At 35.3% G+C, this 16,765-nt stretch overlaps 1 protein-coding gene across 50 annotated transcripts in view; it reads right to left on the reverse strand.

Moving 5' to 3' along the window:
- The window catches only part of RIMS2 (regulating synaptic membrane exocytosis 2), a 486,153-nt gene that overhangs the window by 101,528 nt on the left and 367,860 nt on the right, over nt 1-16,765 (reverse strand). For 40 of the 50 annotated variants that reach the window (XM_030011023.2, XM_030011017.2, XM_030011004.2 and 37 more), the window contains one exon: nt 7,731-7,763. The exons of 6 other annotated variants lie outside the window; for them this stretch is intronic. In XM_030011023.2, the coding sequence (XP_029866883.1) occupies nt 7,731-7,763 (33 nt within the window). The remainder of the gene's footprint in view (nt 1-7,730; nt 7,764-16,765) is intronic. 4 more of the 50 variants (XM_030011016.2, XM_030011006.2, XM_030011026.2 and 1 more) reach the window with 1 other exon arrangement.

A 16,765-nucleotide genomic window follows, 5' to 3' on the forward strand; every position in this document is an offset into this window, starting at 1 on the left:
GAAGAGCTGTCTGAAGAACTACTAGAAAGAACAGAAGATTGAATTGAGAAAGATCTCACTTGGGTGGGAAGCAGCAGAACTGAACAATATTGGTATTGTCCATTGACCAAATAAAACAATGCTAACTTCTCAACTGCAAAGATCTTCACAGCAGCTATGGGCCTAGTCATCACCTCTTAAAAGAACTGCGAGCAGGTTCAGAATGTTGATACTAAAGTAATTAATGCTTTTGGTTCCCCCCAGTTATTAGGTGCTCAAATCAAAAAAAGCTACAAAGACCCTTAATATCTTGAAAATGCTGAAAACCAGTAAATCACTAAGAGATGATTTTAAAATGTCTCAGACTAAATAATGTAACATCACAAAGTCACCAGTCATTCCTAAAAATCTTTGTCTGTTTCTATTTACATGCTTTCTTCAATATCACCACATTAGTCAATATTTTTCTACATCACTTGAATTAACCTTGGTTTACAAAGTGAAAAGCATATACTGTATCCTGTGGTGTAATTATCTCAATTTAAGAACTAAAGTTTTTCAGAATTAAAAAATTTGGAGAAAAAACCCAATGCTTTCATGAAGGAGACATTTCTGTACATTACAGAAAATAACTATATGTTTTCAGCTTAATCAGAATACAGACATATTGGAATATATTAATGAAATACAGAGATGAACTGTAGGGATAGAGAGATTGAAATGCTGAAAGATCCTCTCTCAAAACCTTCTTCCACCACCACAGTTGACATTGCTACCATAATGACCACTGACATTTCATAAAATAGTAGACACAGCCATGTTCCCCTGGTCTTGAAATGGTCTATTCTCTCTAACAGGTACTAATATATCTAATAGGCATCTAACTATCTGACACATATCCGGAAGATAAAATGAACAGAAGAGAATTCTAATCAAGAGACTCATACAAGAGTGGACTTAACAAGTACTAAAACTGATCTAAAATGGCCTTGATAAGGTATGTTTTCTTGGAAATGTCTTAACTCAGTGAGCTCTGCTGTTCTGATGGGAACCTGGAGGTCCCATAGCCAAAGCACCCTAGCAGGCTTCACCCACCTCACCCCAAGAAGTCCCACGGACCAGGGACCCCAAGTCCTTTGGAAGAGACCATGACCATCTCCATACATTTCCAAAGAAAGTAACAGTTCCACAGAAGAAGCAGGATCACAGACTTCTCCCTAGCCATGGAGACTGATGGCAGCATTGAACAATTGCTCAAAAATTGCTGGCTTCCTTGGGAGCATAAGGGGGAGCTTGACTCTGCAGCCTTAAGATTACAGCTGGGAGGTGCTGGGCTTTAATAGTCTTCCTCCCAGGGTTTCTTCCTTCTCTCACAGCTGGCTGCCCCAAACTTGAGGTTAGAGTCTGGTGCTCTTGAACTGTCTCCCCCGCAATGATTTTTAGCTATGCAGGGATCAGTTCAATAGGTTGGTTCGGGATAGTACTTTCACCTGGGATCCAGAAGAAAGAGATTTGCATCAGCTCAGGTTGGGGCCTAAAGTAAACCTAGACTTCCTTGCTTTGCCAAAACTGATGGATGTGCATCTTATTACAACAGACAGACATGGAACTCCTTGTTTGTCTCTTGAGTTTAGGCATAAGATAGGACAATGACATAAAATGTTTTATGCTTCTATTTTTCATATTTGCAAACACTTAAAATCAGCAATATGACCGGTATTTTTATTTATAGAGTGGATAAATTAGATTCTTTACTTAAGTGCTTTATTGAGAATTGAGTCTGATTTTTCAAAATAGTGCAAATCATTAAACAACATTTTATTTTAAAAATCAAATGTCTACATAGGACCCTAACTTTTAGTAAGTACTTTTAAAAATGCTAGCCCAATTTCTTACCAGAGATTTCTCTTGAAATGCTAATTATAAGAATACAGGAAAATAAATTTTATACTGAAAAAAATCCATGAAACAATATTCTTATCAAAAGAGGCAAAGGAAACAAGATTATCTCCTAAAAGCAAAATCTAAAAGTTATTTGCTTTGAACATCAAAACTTGTCAGTTAAAGGACTTGCACTCAAAGGACTATATTTCCTCCTATTTCCAGAGTCATTTAATTTGAATTCTACCTCTAAGAGATTAACTCTAAATTTTGTCATTCTGGCTGTCTACAGTGTGAAAAATGTAACTGCCTAACTGCCACAGGTTTAGCAAAATATCAGGTGATGTGTGACATAAATGGTTGCTGAACTTTGCTCCAGGGCTTTATGCCCAATATGTGGCAAATAGAAAAAAGTTTTTGTTGCAGCAAGCAAGGCTTTTCCAAGAAGTCTGTGATCCACATCACAGTCTGAATGAAAAGAATATGGCTGACACCTACAGAAATGTGGAACAAGAACAAAAATAAAAGGTTGTTTAAATGAGATCGAAGTGTCAATTACTGCCCTTAAAAGGGAATGCTAGAATGAAGACTATTTCAGTTAGCCAGCTTCCTAGTGGGGGAGCATGCCTTTGCATTCCTGTTTTCTATTTGAGAATTGCTTGATGATTTTGTTGGGTTTTTTTTCTTCTTGGCTTCAAACTTGACACACTAAACAAAGACTGAAACCCGGGGGACATTTCTCACCAATTAAACACATTTTTATCACAATGCTTAAACCATGTTAACAATGTTGCTTTGGATTATTTGCAGAATACATGGCACTGCTTAGTAAAAGAACTGAATAAAATGGTGTGGTCATCTAAGCTAGAAAGTTAAAGAATCTCTAGTGTCATGTGTTCATAAATTGACAGGGTCAGCTTAGGTCTTCATCACTAGGGATAGATCAATGCAGCTGGTAAAGGACAAAGGTCTTTTGAAGCAAGCTGGGAAGTTCTACTTTGCATGTTTATTAAAGTAATGATTAGGGTTATGACCAAGGTTGTTTTTTTTATGGTGTGCGGATCCTTTTCCAAAGTGATTTTTGCGGGGTACTCTGTCATGTTTGTCCTTGCTGCCTCATACAAAGGTGTACATACATTTTGGTGGCCTTTGAAAAATACTGAGCACCCACATGGAAAAAGGAAGAAAGAAGCATGAAGACAAATATTAGCTAAAACACCCTATTTCACTTCTCCAAATAATTCTGGCACATCCTCCCTATATGAATGATATGCAATAGGGTTTTTAAAATGTAAAAGAAAAATATCTGAGGGGTCTGTGGGCCCTTACATTCTGTACTCATAAAAATCCACTCAGATCAGCCATGCTATAAACTCTGCATTGTCTTCATGAAAGCCTGAGCACAGCCTTATTGTTACACTCTCCAACATCCTGTTTGCCAAGCATGCAAGCTCCCCAGAGTTCCCACCACTGATATACTCCACAGTATAACCACAGAATATTTCACATTCTGATATAGCCACTTCAAAACATAGGCACAAACACTTGATGATAACTATGCCTCTGCTTGCAGAAAAGCAAACAGCTATTAATAGAGATTCTTCAGCCATCCTAAGAATGCAAGACATCTTCATTAGAACCTACATAACCAGTAATATGGTCAAAGATTTAACCAAAGAACACAAAACCAACAGTGGTGTATGCACCTGCATGTAAGACTCAGGAGAATTACAAAATCAACTAGCAAACATTTACTGATAAAAAAATATATACATAATGCTATTCTGTCTTTTGCACAATTATGGTCTCTTTTAAAATTATATAATCTGGTATTTTTACTGTTTTTCCTTCAGCAGACTGAAGATCAGCCTTTATTTACGTGGTTCAGTACAGAGGGCCATTTTGGGGGTTGGATTTTGAGGCCTTTGGTTTCTGGTTTTAATTCCAATAAAAATTAAAAATAAGGACAAAGAGCCTCCCAGCCATCCAATATGATCCACCTATTAGCATGCTAAGTACCTTTAAACTGAATCTGGAGTTTACCTATCCCTTTGGTTTTTATTGACCAAATACAGATTTAGACTCTAAATGTCTCAGTCACAGTCTAAGGCATCAGATTTTAAACACGCCTGTCAAACTAAATATCACAGAAGCCTTCAGAGATGCACAAGTCATTCGATCATATTTGTGCTAAAAAATGTTACAAATTCCATCCAGAAATTTGTTGTCAACATAAGAAAGATGGAAACAAAACAAAGCACCATCCTGGTCTTTAAAGGAGTGTGTCACTGAATACTGACTATAACAATACCTCAAAAACAGAGGGGTGTCGTGTTCTGTTTATAAAGGGTAAGTATATTACAGTAGATTCACTCTTGGAAGGCTTGAAAAATCTCTCATGATACTGTAAAAGTTAAGAACAAATCCAAATAACTGTGCTCCTCCTCTTCCACTGCAGTTGATCTCTTAAACTCGCTCAATCTTACAAACTTTTTGCCCTTGCTTTCTCCAACAGTTTATTTGCCAGACCCTTCTACTGTTTCGCCCTCCACTGTCCAGGGCTACAAGCTCTTCCAATTTTGTCACCCATCTCTTATAGGGTTTTTTAGTTTTTGTAGGTTTCACCCCCAGCAATCATGTTATTACAAAGAAACATCACTTTCCATAAAAATGATAAAACGCAGGAAAAAATATATTTCAAAGTCTTTGTCTATTTGAATTTCATTCTCAAAGTTAGAAAGAACTCTAATCAATCCTTTGTATGCTCTTAACATGAGAGTTTTGCTTCAGATAAAGAGCTGGAATCTCTACTACCCTGCCTTTCATGGCCCTTCAGAAAGGGAGCTCTCCCCACTACTCCATCTTCTAACTTCCATCCGCCTCCTTAGAAAGCAGCAATGACTGGGCATCGCTACTCCATCTCTCATCCTGAAATAAATCTAGAATTAATTAGTCAGCACTATTTCTGCTACATGTACACTGCCTGCCTTTAAACTGTCATGGATCAGCCTTTCCATAGTATTGATCAATTTTGGGGTATAGTTACTTGAGTGAGCTCACATCTAGACCTAGATTAATTTTGCAAAGTTGAAGAATGTTTTCTGTATCTCATATGTTTGAAGACCACAGTAAATATTACTTGCAATTGCAAGTAGTTGTTGGCACAACAGTAACTGGTTGGTCTTAACCTTCTTCTTGATGAAAAGATGTCTGCTTCATCTTCATAAGGTTCTTTGACAGGCAGGGGCTTATTTCCATTGCTCATACTGAATACATAGGGAGGTGAACAGGCGTATGTCTCCCTAACAGTTTTCACAATACTTAAATCCTATGAAACATATTAAATTATTTCCAAAATATGATTTTAGAAACAATTTGTGAAAATTTTGCATCACAAAGCTCCTCCTCCACCCAAGGAAAACAGGGTTTAATCATTAAGGATGCTATCAAGCTGTACTGCTGTCAGATAACAAAATTTATATAAAAATATTATTGCTTGTTAGCTTTCTGAACTTGCTTCTGTGCTTGAAATATACAGTATAAGTTTTGCATGCACTCTCATAGGACTTTTCCATTTAAAAATCTGGATTTTTTCAGGGAATAAAATTTTCTCATTTTTGTAATTAAAGATTATAATATCCAGAGAGAGGAAATGGCAATATTTTTCTTTCAATACAATATTCACATATTCAGATATTTAGCTCTCACAACACCTCTTGGTCTAATAACACCTAAAATCAATAGCTAATCCTTTAATTCACATGAATGTTTAGTAGCATGGTAAATACTGTGAAAGCCATTTCCTAATGAAGTCTGTAAATGGATAAGCCTAGTTCCGCTCTTTTTAAAGCAAATTCTAAAACTATGGGAAAGCACCTCCTTCTAAAGGTATGCCTTTGAAATGTCACCCATGCTTTTAGCTGTGCGCACAGCTGCTCAAAGTGCCTTGTACTGAAACGTGTAAGCTATTTTGTCATTGAGGTAAACCATGGAAGAGTACCCATTTCAAATGTACATCCGAAAACATGTTACTATGCACAAAATAAACTAATTGCTCCTGAGTTTAAGGGCAGTAATAATAACTTTTTCAACTGCACTGCTGATCATGCTTTTGCATTTCTGTGATAGACAGTTAAATTTATCAGCGCCTAATACATTTACTTAACACTGTTGGTGAGCTAAACAGTGTTTTGCAAAACTGCATCTGAATTGTAAAATCAAAAAAAGTTAATAATACACAGGTACTGCCTTCTCACATATGTTCAAGAAACATAGGTGATGAAAATATGTGTTTTTCTGAGACACTAGATACCATTTTAAGGTCTGATTTCTTCCAACCCTAAGAATCAGATAAGCTGATTCAATATTTTGATTCAATATATTGATTCAGTCAATAACTCAGAGGAAGGTTCTTGAATAAAAAGGTCCACAACTTTCCTCTTTTTTTTATTATGAACAGATAGGAAACGGGTCACTTAATCCTCTAATTTCATTTTTGTAATAAAAGAGATTCAGAATCACTGCACAAGAACTGGGAATGGATCATTCCAAGGTAAGTAGACTCAGTCTTTCTAGAGCTTAATTTATTGATTTCTAATAGTGGTGATTTACAGAAGATGAAATTCAGATCACGCTACCAGTTGTCTTCTCTATCCATACTGAGATTTTGTACCCTGTAATTTAAGTGATTTCTACCTTGAGATTTGTTTAATATGAAAACCACAACAAGTAATATCTGCAAGATTCCGTAAAGATAAACTCTGACTCTGATTAGGACAAAAGTAGTACCAAAGGTAAAACTGAGTTCTGAAGGAGCCAGACATGGTAGAGAAACACAAAAATGTTTGACTAAATACCACCAAAATTTAATGGACCAGTCAATGTACCCCAAAACTGCTTCAGATTTTAGAAGCTAAATGGCATCCAAGTGGCTTCTCTAATTTGTTGGGATAATAGCAGAAGCACAGGAAATTAATTAGAGCTTTGACACAATAACTGTAAAATTTAAATTTTATAGGTGAGTTTAATTAAATTTAATATGGGGAATTTTGTACATACCACAACTGAACAAGCAGGGAAGTGTGAACAACTACTGCATTTTCAGAGCTAGGATGCCTTGCTAGACATTAGTTCTCTGCCAGTAATATCAAGTACATGGAAAATTCAATAAAATGGCAGATTAAAATTCGATATGAAAGATGAAACCACAAGTAATGCACAATATGAAAGAAAAGCCATGAACAATCCAGCTAAGTTAGAGCTCTTTCAATGTTTTGACTTCTCGCTCTCTCTTGTTATCATAACCTTATGTTTTACACTTTTTGGCATGAGAGAATAGCTTTTGATCACTAACAACTCTACTTCTAATCAAAATAGTATTTATTCAATGAAGCTAAGTTTGAAAATCCAGTGCATGAAATTTAACTTACTAAAATTGTTCAGTTTTCAAATTATATTCTCCCCAGGGTGAAAAATAAAGTTATATCAGCGTTTCCATAATTTTTGTAGCAGTTTTCAAATGCAAAGATAAAACAAATTATGGATTGTTTTCATGTGCTAGTTGGAAGCACAAAGGCTGTTTTACAGATAATGGAGATGGGAAATAAGAACTGATATGACAGAAATCGAATCAGTTTAAAGTCTTAAGGTATAGCACACATGTCATCAGTTACCTTTTAACACTTTTTGTAGAGTACATAGTTTATAGGTAATAAAACTTGCATAAGCATCTTAAATTCTTACAGTTTGCCAATATTTAAATATATTGAGGGGGAAGAGAGTGAAAAGTATGTGAGGTGAGCTGTGATAAAATCTATAGGAAAGGTAAAATGAAAAAAATAACACAGAGAAAAGCAGTAGAAGAGACAGACCTGAGTTTCTTCTCCTTGATGATTCCACTTCTTCTGTGATCACATCGTGTAATGTACAGACATAGACAAAGGAGATGGGCGTGAGAGGATGTATTCAGAAGGTTAAAACTGACACTGAGGGAAAGGGCCAAAAATTGTTTTAGAGAGAAGTCTGCAGAGCAGAGTTAGTAAATGGGGAAAAAAATAACACAGACACCAGAAGGAAAAAGAAAGCTGAGGAAGAAGTGGTTAAACTACTGTTGTTGAAAAAGAACAGTAAAGACAGGGTTAGTATAGGAGCTGAGGAAATAATAAAAGTTATAATTGACAGCAAAGTCAATCCTTGTAATGAAGCTGAAGAAAAAGCTGGATAGTAAAAGGTATGTTAACTAGCATAAACACTTTTGTTCATGACTGTTCAACTTTTTGGAACGTTACCTACTTGAACACAAGTATTATTTTTCTCTTTCAAGCATTGAACATTCAGTTTAATGTCACCAATGGGAAGTCTATTATTAGATTTTTCAATTATTAAATTGTTGTAATTTATGCTGAACCAAACTTCACATATCCAAAGCAGAAACCACATTATTTTCAAAAGGATATACAAGCTCAGGAATTTCAGAATCCACATAACACACTCTGGAAAGGACTGCATTACTGTAACACTCTGCCAAAGGCAATATTTGCAAGGCCAAAGTACAGAACATGAGAAAAGAGAATGTATAGCTAATAACTCTCATGGTCAATTCAGCAGATACTTTGTCAGAACCAAATGTTACTCTCATCTCACAGAAGTCTAAGTTACTGCAAATGCATGCAAGTTAAACGCCAAAGCAACTATCTCATTACTTACTTTATTACTTCACATTCAAAAACACACTGCCATTTCAGACATGGAGAACATCTGAGGGACAGTGTCATTCTCTGTACTGAGAATCTCTTTGTAGCAAAAGAATGGGAGGGATTCATCTTGAAAAGTAATAATAATTACAAAGAACTGTGAAGCTACCATCACTAGCAGAACAAGTGCATTCTTCCAAAAATCATCAAAACCAATAAAAAAAACCTATGAGTCCTGATCTAATTTCAACTTGCAGTCTGTTAATGAGTCACAAAACATTGCTCACAATTCATTAACTCTGCAGATGTTAGACTAAGAATTGCAGAAAAGTTCATACACCACAAAAACATGCTATAATTTTATCCACATTTTACAGTCAATATCAAGATACCACTGAAAAAAGCAAAATTAGAATAAGCAATATAAATCAATAAAATGAAATGAAAGATAACACTAAATTTCATCTGATAACCACAGTGTTCTATAGTTAAACAGTTTTATTCTATAGCTGGTAGATCATAATTTTCATCTACTAGCAAATGCCAAGATGGTACCAAAACTTTGTTGGAAACACAAGCAGCTTGTAACATATATATTTAGAATGCATTTTTAGGCAATTAAATTTGCTTACAGAATGAACACAGTACGTGCTATATATGAGATATGCAATATGAAAGCATAGCACAAAGGATGTTATGTTTTCACATGTTAAAAAAAAGTAGTGGTGTATAAATATCTTCATCTGTGCAGGAACAATGAATCCATAGGATGAAACACAAAGAAGCAAATGCAGAGACCTACTTCTCCCTGGTGTGTTACAGCTTGTATTAACACAGTGTACTGTTAAATAAATAAATAAATAAATTACTATTACCACCACCAAACCAGCTACACTACTTAAAATTTTCTGAAAATGTTTTCTATTACGTATCTACAACCTTGAAGCGAGCACTCCTACTATGTCAAAAACAGTTATTAGAAAGTATCATGACCCCCTTATACTTATTATTTTTAATAGCCATAAGAATGCATAGCTTTGAGACATATACTGCATTAAGGTAAATCCTTCCCAAGAAATTTTCAAAGTATTCTTGGAATCACATTATTTCCAAATTAGGAATTTGCATGGTATGGTAATGCAAGGCATTCTAGTAGTGTCAGTGGGGCTCAGCATAGACATGACTGAATAAGAGGGAAGCTCTCTTTGAAGATTTTAGAACCAAATGACCAGTATTTGGCTGCGTATCAGTCACATGTACTAATACTTTTTAAAAATTGCATTTTTAAAAGTCCTCATGCAAAGTATTTGTTACGGAAAAAATGATTTACACATCAAAGCAGCAAACAAAAATTATTTTTAATTACAAACATTTTTCAGTTTTAAGTTTTTACTGATCAAATATATTAAAAGAATAATTCTAATAGAAGCCAGAAAGGAAAATAAAAGATAATAGATATCACAGAGATATCAGCTGATATCTCATCTCTTGTGATAAATGGCTTATAATATTTTTGTATTAATTGTTGCAAATATTAATGACTTAGTAGAAGTTCTGGCATGGTAATGCACCAACTTCTTTCAATTAATGATGATAAGAAGTACTAATAGACCGACCAATTTAGACACAATAGCACTTATGTGAATCAATCTCCTCCTGATTAAGAAGCCATGCCATAAATCCCAAACAATAGTTGCAAAATTCTTTGGCTCTGTAGCTTGTAATCCACTAAAATAGATCTTTGTTGATAGAAATACATTAAAATCTGAGAACAAAATCATGGAATGAAATTCTATTAAATTTACATCATGTCAATAGGCAGTCTTCATTTGCATAGTTATTGCTTTGTTGTGGAACTAGCATTTATTTGGATCAATTGTTCATTTTGACGTGTGAAAGTAGTATGTGTAAGGATATTATACACAGATTTAGAAACAAATGAGACTCTCAATGAATAAACTTATAAAGTAAATGAAAACCAGGTATTGTACTGCAAGTCTGAATAAAACAAGGCAAATACCATCTATTTTATCATGCTTTGATACAGAACTCTGCATTGTAAGTAACGTCACTTATGAAAGAGAAGTATTTAGGAACTTAGTGTTCAAAAAACATGCTTGAAACCTTACACAGCAAACATGCCCGTCTGAAAATCTAAAAGCAGCATAGGACAAAGAGATGTAAGGCAATTACTCTTTTTTTTCCTCAAGGCTTTTCTTAATTTCAGTTTTCTCTTCTCCTTAAAAACAAAGATCTTTCACTGCATACATGGTCTCAGAAATTCCTGTGACTTCCAGATTTGGAAAACCTCATTTCTGGACACATTTTTCACAAAATAAGATGTGCAATAGCACAATCAAATAGGCATAATCTTAAAACATGGAGGAGACTTTAAGATAGAAATGTTCTATAGAGTCTGTATGTTCCATGAATACACGTCATTAGTCTGGATATGATTAGATCTGAAGAATGACATAATGCATCTAACTCTCAGGAAAGATGTTTCCCGACACCATTCAAAATCAGCAATGCTAAGGATACAGATAAAAGAGGAAGAGTAGATAGCAGAATAGTAAAGAGCAGAAATATTTGTTAAAAGATTTAGAGTGAAAGTCTATTTGACTACATTGAGGTGTGAATAATATCAGTTTTCTTTAAGCTTCTTTAACAGCATTAAGCCACATCTTCCAGTTACCCTCCCTGTAGATACAGAGCCTGTTCCACACTTCTGAATTTGTTTTAATGAGGTAATTCCCTACTAGTTAAAGGTGAGTTCTTTATCTTGAAGTGTATATCCATACACACAAAATCACAGGTGTATACTGGACAGATGCTGTCATTTTTCCTCAAAAATACAAGCAGAGGACTAACTAGGATAAAGAAAATACAGGGAAGACAGAAGCAATACATTTAATTTTGCAATTACATAATATACACCAGGTATAATATACGCTATATATAATATACACTATGTAAAGACAGTAAGAATATGGAAAATGTGGGTTATTCCTACCCAAAGATAAGGATAATAGAGAAGGTAGAAAACAACATACAAGAAGAAATACTAAATATTCTCAGTAGCATGAACTCTATAAATCAAACAAAACCATGTAGACTGCACTACTTTTTCATAAGTCTCAAGAGATAAACTAAATGAGGAATTCAGAGAGAGAGCTTTTATGATTTTGTTTCTCTGAATAAGGTTCACATTATAATTTTACAAGTGGAAAAAAGACAAAATAGTAACATTTCAAAATATTAATGCACTGTAGTTACACACTGGATTTGAAATATCATAAATCCTGAAAAGATAATAAATGTCACTAATAAGTTAGGTGATTCGGGTAGTCAAACATCAATACTACAGAAATGATACCTAACAGCATAGATACAAATACACCCTCTATTATCAATAAAGGGTAGATGAGCTATCCTAAATCAGGTATCTCCCTATTCTACATCTATTCTCATCCTAGTGATGTCATGAAGTTTTACCACCTACAGAATCAGATTGTGCAGGAGATCATAGTTAAGACTGCAGGAATGGTTTCCAAAACATGAAAAAGCAGTAAAAGGATATACACAAAAAGGTGTGCGGTTTGTTAGACATTTTCAGGCCACTTCACTATTTGTGATCTATCATAAATTACGATTATACCCTGAATTAATGCAATTTGGCTAGGACACTGAAGTGCAATATTTGACTACATCTGTGCCCTACTTACACTGGGACTGCAATTCCGATCCAGAGAGTCCCTTTTTCTCTCTCAAATCCATTTCTTTGTTACTTTGGTACAGGCTAGGCATATCGTCTTTCAAAGTGGTATAGGAAAAAAATGAAAGTAAATCTTTAAACAATCAAATACATGAGAGGACTATCTGTTTTAAATACACCATTTATTAACTGCAAGAAGAGTCCCTGGGAAGTGTACAAACACTCACTTTTTTTCCAGAAAACAATTAGTCATGCCATATATTCAATCTATATTACTTCTCACTTGTCACAGGTTAAAAGATCCTCATAGATTCAACATGTAGTTCTTTTTGTAAATTTTACCCACTTCACTGCTTTTCAGACTCCACAGCATCCTCATAAGATCCTTTTCTGTACCTTCTTCCCCAGCCCTTCCACAGCACACTGAAACTTGCATCAGGGCCATGGATTTTTTCTTCTTCCCTTTCCCAATCCATTTCTTTTGAAAACTGTTCTACTGCCCAGTCACTTTACCTCTTCAGCAACCATAAACTAGTCCATGACTCCACTCTGCTCCTCTCCTTTTCACAAGCTGGTGATTTTATACCAGCCTTCTTTAACCATAATTTTGAATTTACCCAATGCTCATGATGTCATTTATATGAAGTACTAGCATGCTCTCCTCTCTCTCTCTGTGTCCTATCATTATTTTGTCTTTTCCAGCCTCATTCATTCCCCATTTCTAACCATATCTCCCTTTTCATAATTTTTGATCTGTCATACTTCCAATTCTGACTACAAACGTCTTTTAAAATAACCACTACTTTGCTTTGAATTATTTTTGACTATTGTTTTACTACTTCAACTGATTCCACGGCGATAGATAAACTACAAAATTATAGTCACATTAAAATTATTTCTGAAAGGCTTTGTCTATGTACAGTCAAGGAATACTTCTACCTAGGAGAGAGACATAAATGTTCCATGCATAAAACAAGCCATGATTCCCTTGAAACTGAAAGCCAATCTATATATCTATAAAGACTTACATTTGTAAGTATGCATTATCTTTGTATTTTCTGATGTGTTTAACCTACCATTGTTATGATTCCTCTAAAATTTTAGTACTATATTAAAGAAATACAGCTTTCCCCCCAATAATTACAAGGACACTCCATTTTTGCTTCATTCCATTCCAAGATGTATAAATCCATTTCAACTATTCTGTCTGCTTTTGGTCAGTCATATTAAAACATGTCAGCACTTTCCCACGGTTCTGTTCTTCAACTGTTGCTTAGAAATTAAAAGTGTCTGTGGCAAAGGTTGGATATTTGACGACACTGCAATCTTCTCAACAGGCAACGATAATGAAACCATGATGGGATGGTTTTCAGATAATCATCAAATCTACTGTCTCCAAGTAGGAAAAACGGGGGGAAACCAATAGTGTTTCCTTTGCTATCTCATGAAGGTAGTTTCTGCATTACCTGTATCATCTCTGGATGGAGACACAGTTCTGCATTCATCTTCCAAAACTTTGGCTAGTGAGACTGATTGAACACTTCAGAAACAATTGACAGGGAACAGAAATGAGTATCACTGCCTTGGTACTCTAAACTACGTGCTTTCTCCCTTTAAGTAACCCTGATGGGTTCAAGAGAGACTAGTGATGATACTAGCTGAAAATAATTGCTCTTTAAGAAAAACAGTATCTTGCCTAACCTTATCTCTATCAGTACAGGACACATTCCCTACCCATAGCCTATTTCTTTTCCAACTTCTTCTCTTAAGGCCTCACATACAAAAATGCAAAACTGTATGAAAATGTTTGCATGCTGTGCTTTTCTTTCTTTTTTTTTTCTTCACTAACCAAGGAAATGTGATTAGAGGACTAGAGCTTTGTTCACTTTTTTTCATATGCCATCTATTACAGCTCAGAGGCAGGGGTGCTCAAAGTTGAAATGCTTAATAATATTAGATAGGAACAAATAACTATTCCACATGCTCTTTGATTCGGTGGTGTCCTGAGAATGCAATATTCTCTGACAGAGTGCTGACATCGGCTAAAGGAAGGGCACACACAATCAAGACATGTCTTGAATTTTGATGCTATGCTTACCTATGATGCAATTTTACCCTTCCAGTCTTTCAAAATCTTTGTATAAATACAATTGACTCTTTGTAATATATGGAACAATAGTTTTGCAAATTGTTAAGACACTGTTAAGACAACATGTTAATTTCTGATATTCAGGAACAGGAATTTTATCAGCATCTTCTACTGAAAATCCTGAAACATAAGAACCATTTTACTACTTTATTTAATGACCTTAAATTGTCCTCCAACAAATTTGTTAATCTTATTTCTAGTCATGCATATTTCTTGAATATTAATGCTTCACATGATACAGTATTACTGTTATTTTTTCTGTTACTTTGAACTATTTTTATTATCTATTTATGTTTTTATCCACAATTTGCTCACAGTCTCAATTCTTCACTTAAGGTATTTAGGTAAACGATATCTATTTTTTCTCACAGATTTTCATAGCTATAATACTGCCACAGCTATTTCCATGTGACTAGTTAGGTTAAATACTTGACAGACAAAGTGAACTTAAAAACAGGATAATCTTCCAATAACAGGCTATAGCAGAAAAATCATATGAAAAGGCAATCAAAACAGGGCAACAGCAATATGAGGTGCCCATATTCCTCCTTGCTTCTCTCTTCAGGCTGCCAACTGCAGCCAGGGATTAAGTTGTATTAGTATGACCTTGCTGTTTTCTGTGCAAACAGAACATTTAAAGGATTCTCAGATGAAAGGAGGCACAGTCCTGTGCAGAGGATAAATCCCATATTGGAAAGCTTCAAGGAATTTGAAGCTTCCTTATGCAGATTCCATCAGGCTACATCAGGGGTAGATCATGGTCACAGATAGAATATATCTCAACACACAGGGGTGAATACAGTGTTATGGCACTTCCAGATGTCCTGACTGCTAAACCTTGGAAATGACCTAAGTGTTTGTAGTGATATAGGGATGTCTATAGGGGACAGTAGTGTGCCATGCATAGCAGATGATGCAAATCCTGGGAGCTGCATTGATTTGTTACACTGGTACACCTCTCCTTCTACCACTTTAGTACCTAAGGCTTTTTGACGAACAGAGAGAATCAGTTTGGAAAAGCATCCTAGGAATGTAGGTATGCACTAGTTGGTGCCCACTGTAGGGTGTTCAGAACCACCTCAGACATTTCTGCCTCACGTATCATTGTCCCATGTGAACATACCATGGAAGACATTACTGATAACATAAATCAGAGCACAATTTATGTTCTTATCAGGCACCAGCCCTCACAGAAAGACCTAGGACTGCAGACTGCAGAACACAGTTTTTACTCAACTTTTTATCTAGTCTAGACTTTGGCAATTGTGACTGTGGCTTTCCAAACCAATTCTGTGTTCCCAGCAGCACTGGAGATCAGTGGTACTGTTCCAGAGGGAAAAATAGATAAAAATCAGATAAATATTGTTTTAATATACAGAACACTTCTAAAGTGACAACTTTTTAATGTCCATATTTGTTTCTGATTTCTATTCTTCTGGGGCTTTTTGTCTTACAAGATTTCAGTCGTTCCAAAATCTAGAATGCCTCAAGAGCAGCATCTAACAAAATATGGCTCCTGTTTCTAAAGAAATGGGGAAGGTGGCTCTAAACAAGTATTGCTAATAACTATGAATGTGCCATCTGCCTAGACCACAGTTCTAAGCCCACCTCAGCTGGGAGATGGAGATAATGTTCTTACCTAGCTACTATGTAAGGGAAAAGTCTGGGCAGAGGCATTATTCTGCAGAACTCACCCTGGAAAGACAACAGCAAATGTCTGTAGACATTGTATTTTGAATCTGTCATGCAATAGTTAAAATACTCAGCTGGAAAATAAGATAAATTACATTCTGATCCTGACTCTTATAAGCAGTACTTGTTTTATCCTGTAACTTCCTCTGATGCATTAAAAAGTCAGGGAATGGGAAATGCAACTGCAGGTGTGGCCTTTTGCAGCCAGGTTCCCCAGGTTACACAGTCAATCCAGATTTTGCTGCTCCCCAGTTCTGACTCTGGCACTTTTAGCTGTACAGTAGTTAAGCTTCAACAAAAAATGTGGAAATTATCAGCATGTCGGTGAGCCTAAAACTGAGATTACAGCATTAATTTAGGAGGTGGCACAATTGGCCAATCTTGTAAACTTTAACATGTGTGATTGGGAAAAATGATATTAGAGTGAGACAACCAATATGCCCAATAGAGAGAGATTTGCAGCCCAAAACGAACCTAAGTATTCTTGGAACTGAAAAATTCCCATTCATTTGAGTAGATGTGGATCAATCTTTTAAAGATTCTATTCTTTTTTCTTTTCTTTTTTCTTTTCTCTTTTCTTTTCTTTTCTTTTCTCTTTTCTTCTCCTTAGTGTGCTTTTCACCATAATATCAAGCACCTTAGTACCTTTTGCAAGTG

The sequence above is a fragment of the Aquila chrysaetos genome, chromosome 4, assembly GCF_900496995.4.
Source record: "Aquila chrysaetos chrysaetos chromosome 4, bAquChr1.4, whole genome shotgun sequence".
NCBI lineage: Eukaryota > Metazoa > Chordata > Aves > Accipitriformes > Accipitridae > Aquila > Aquila chrysaetos.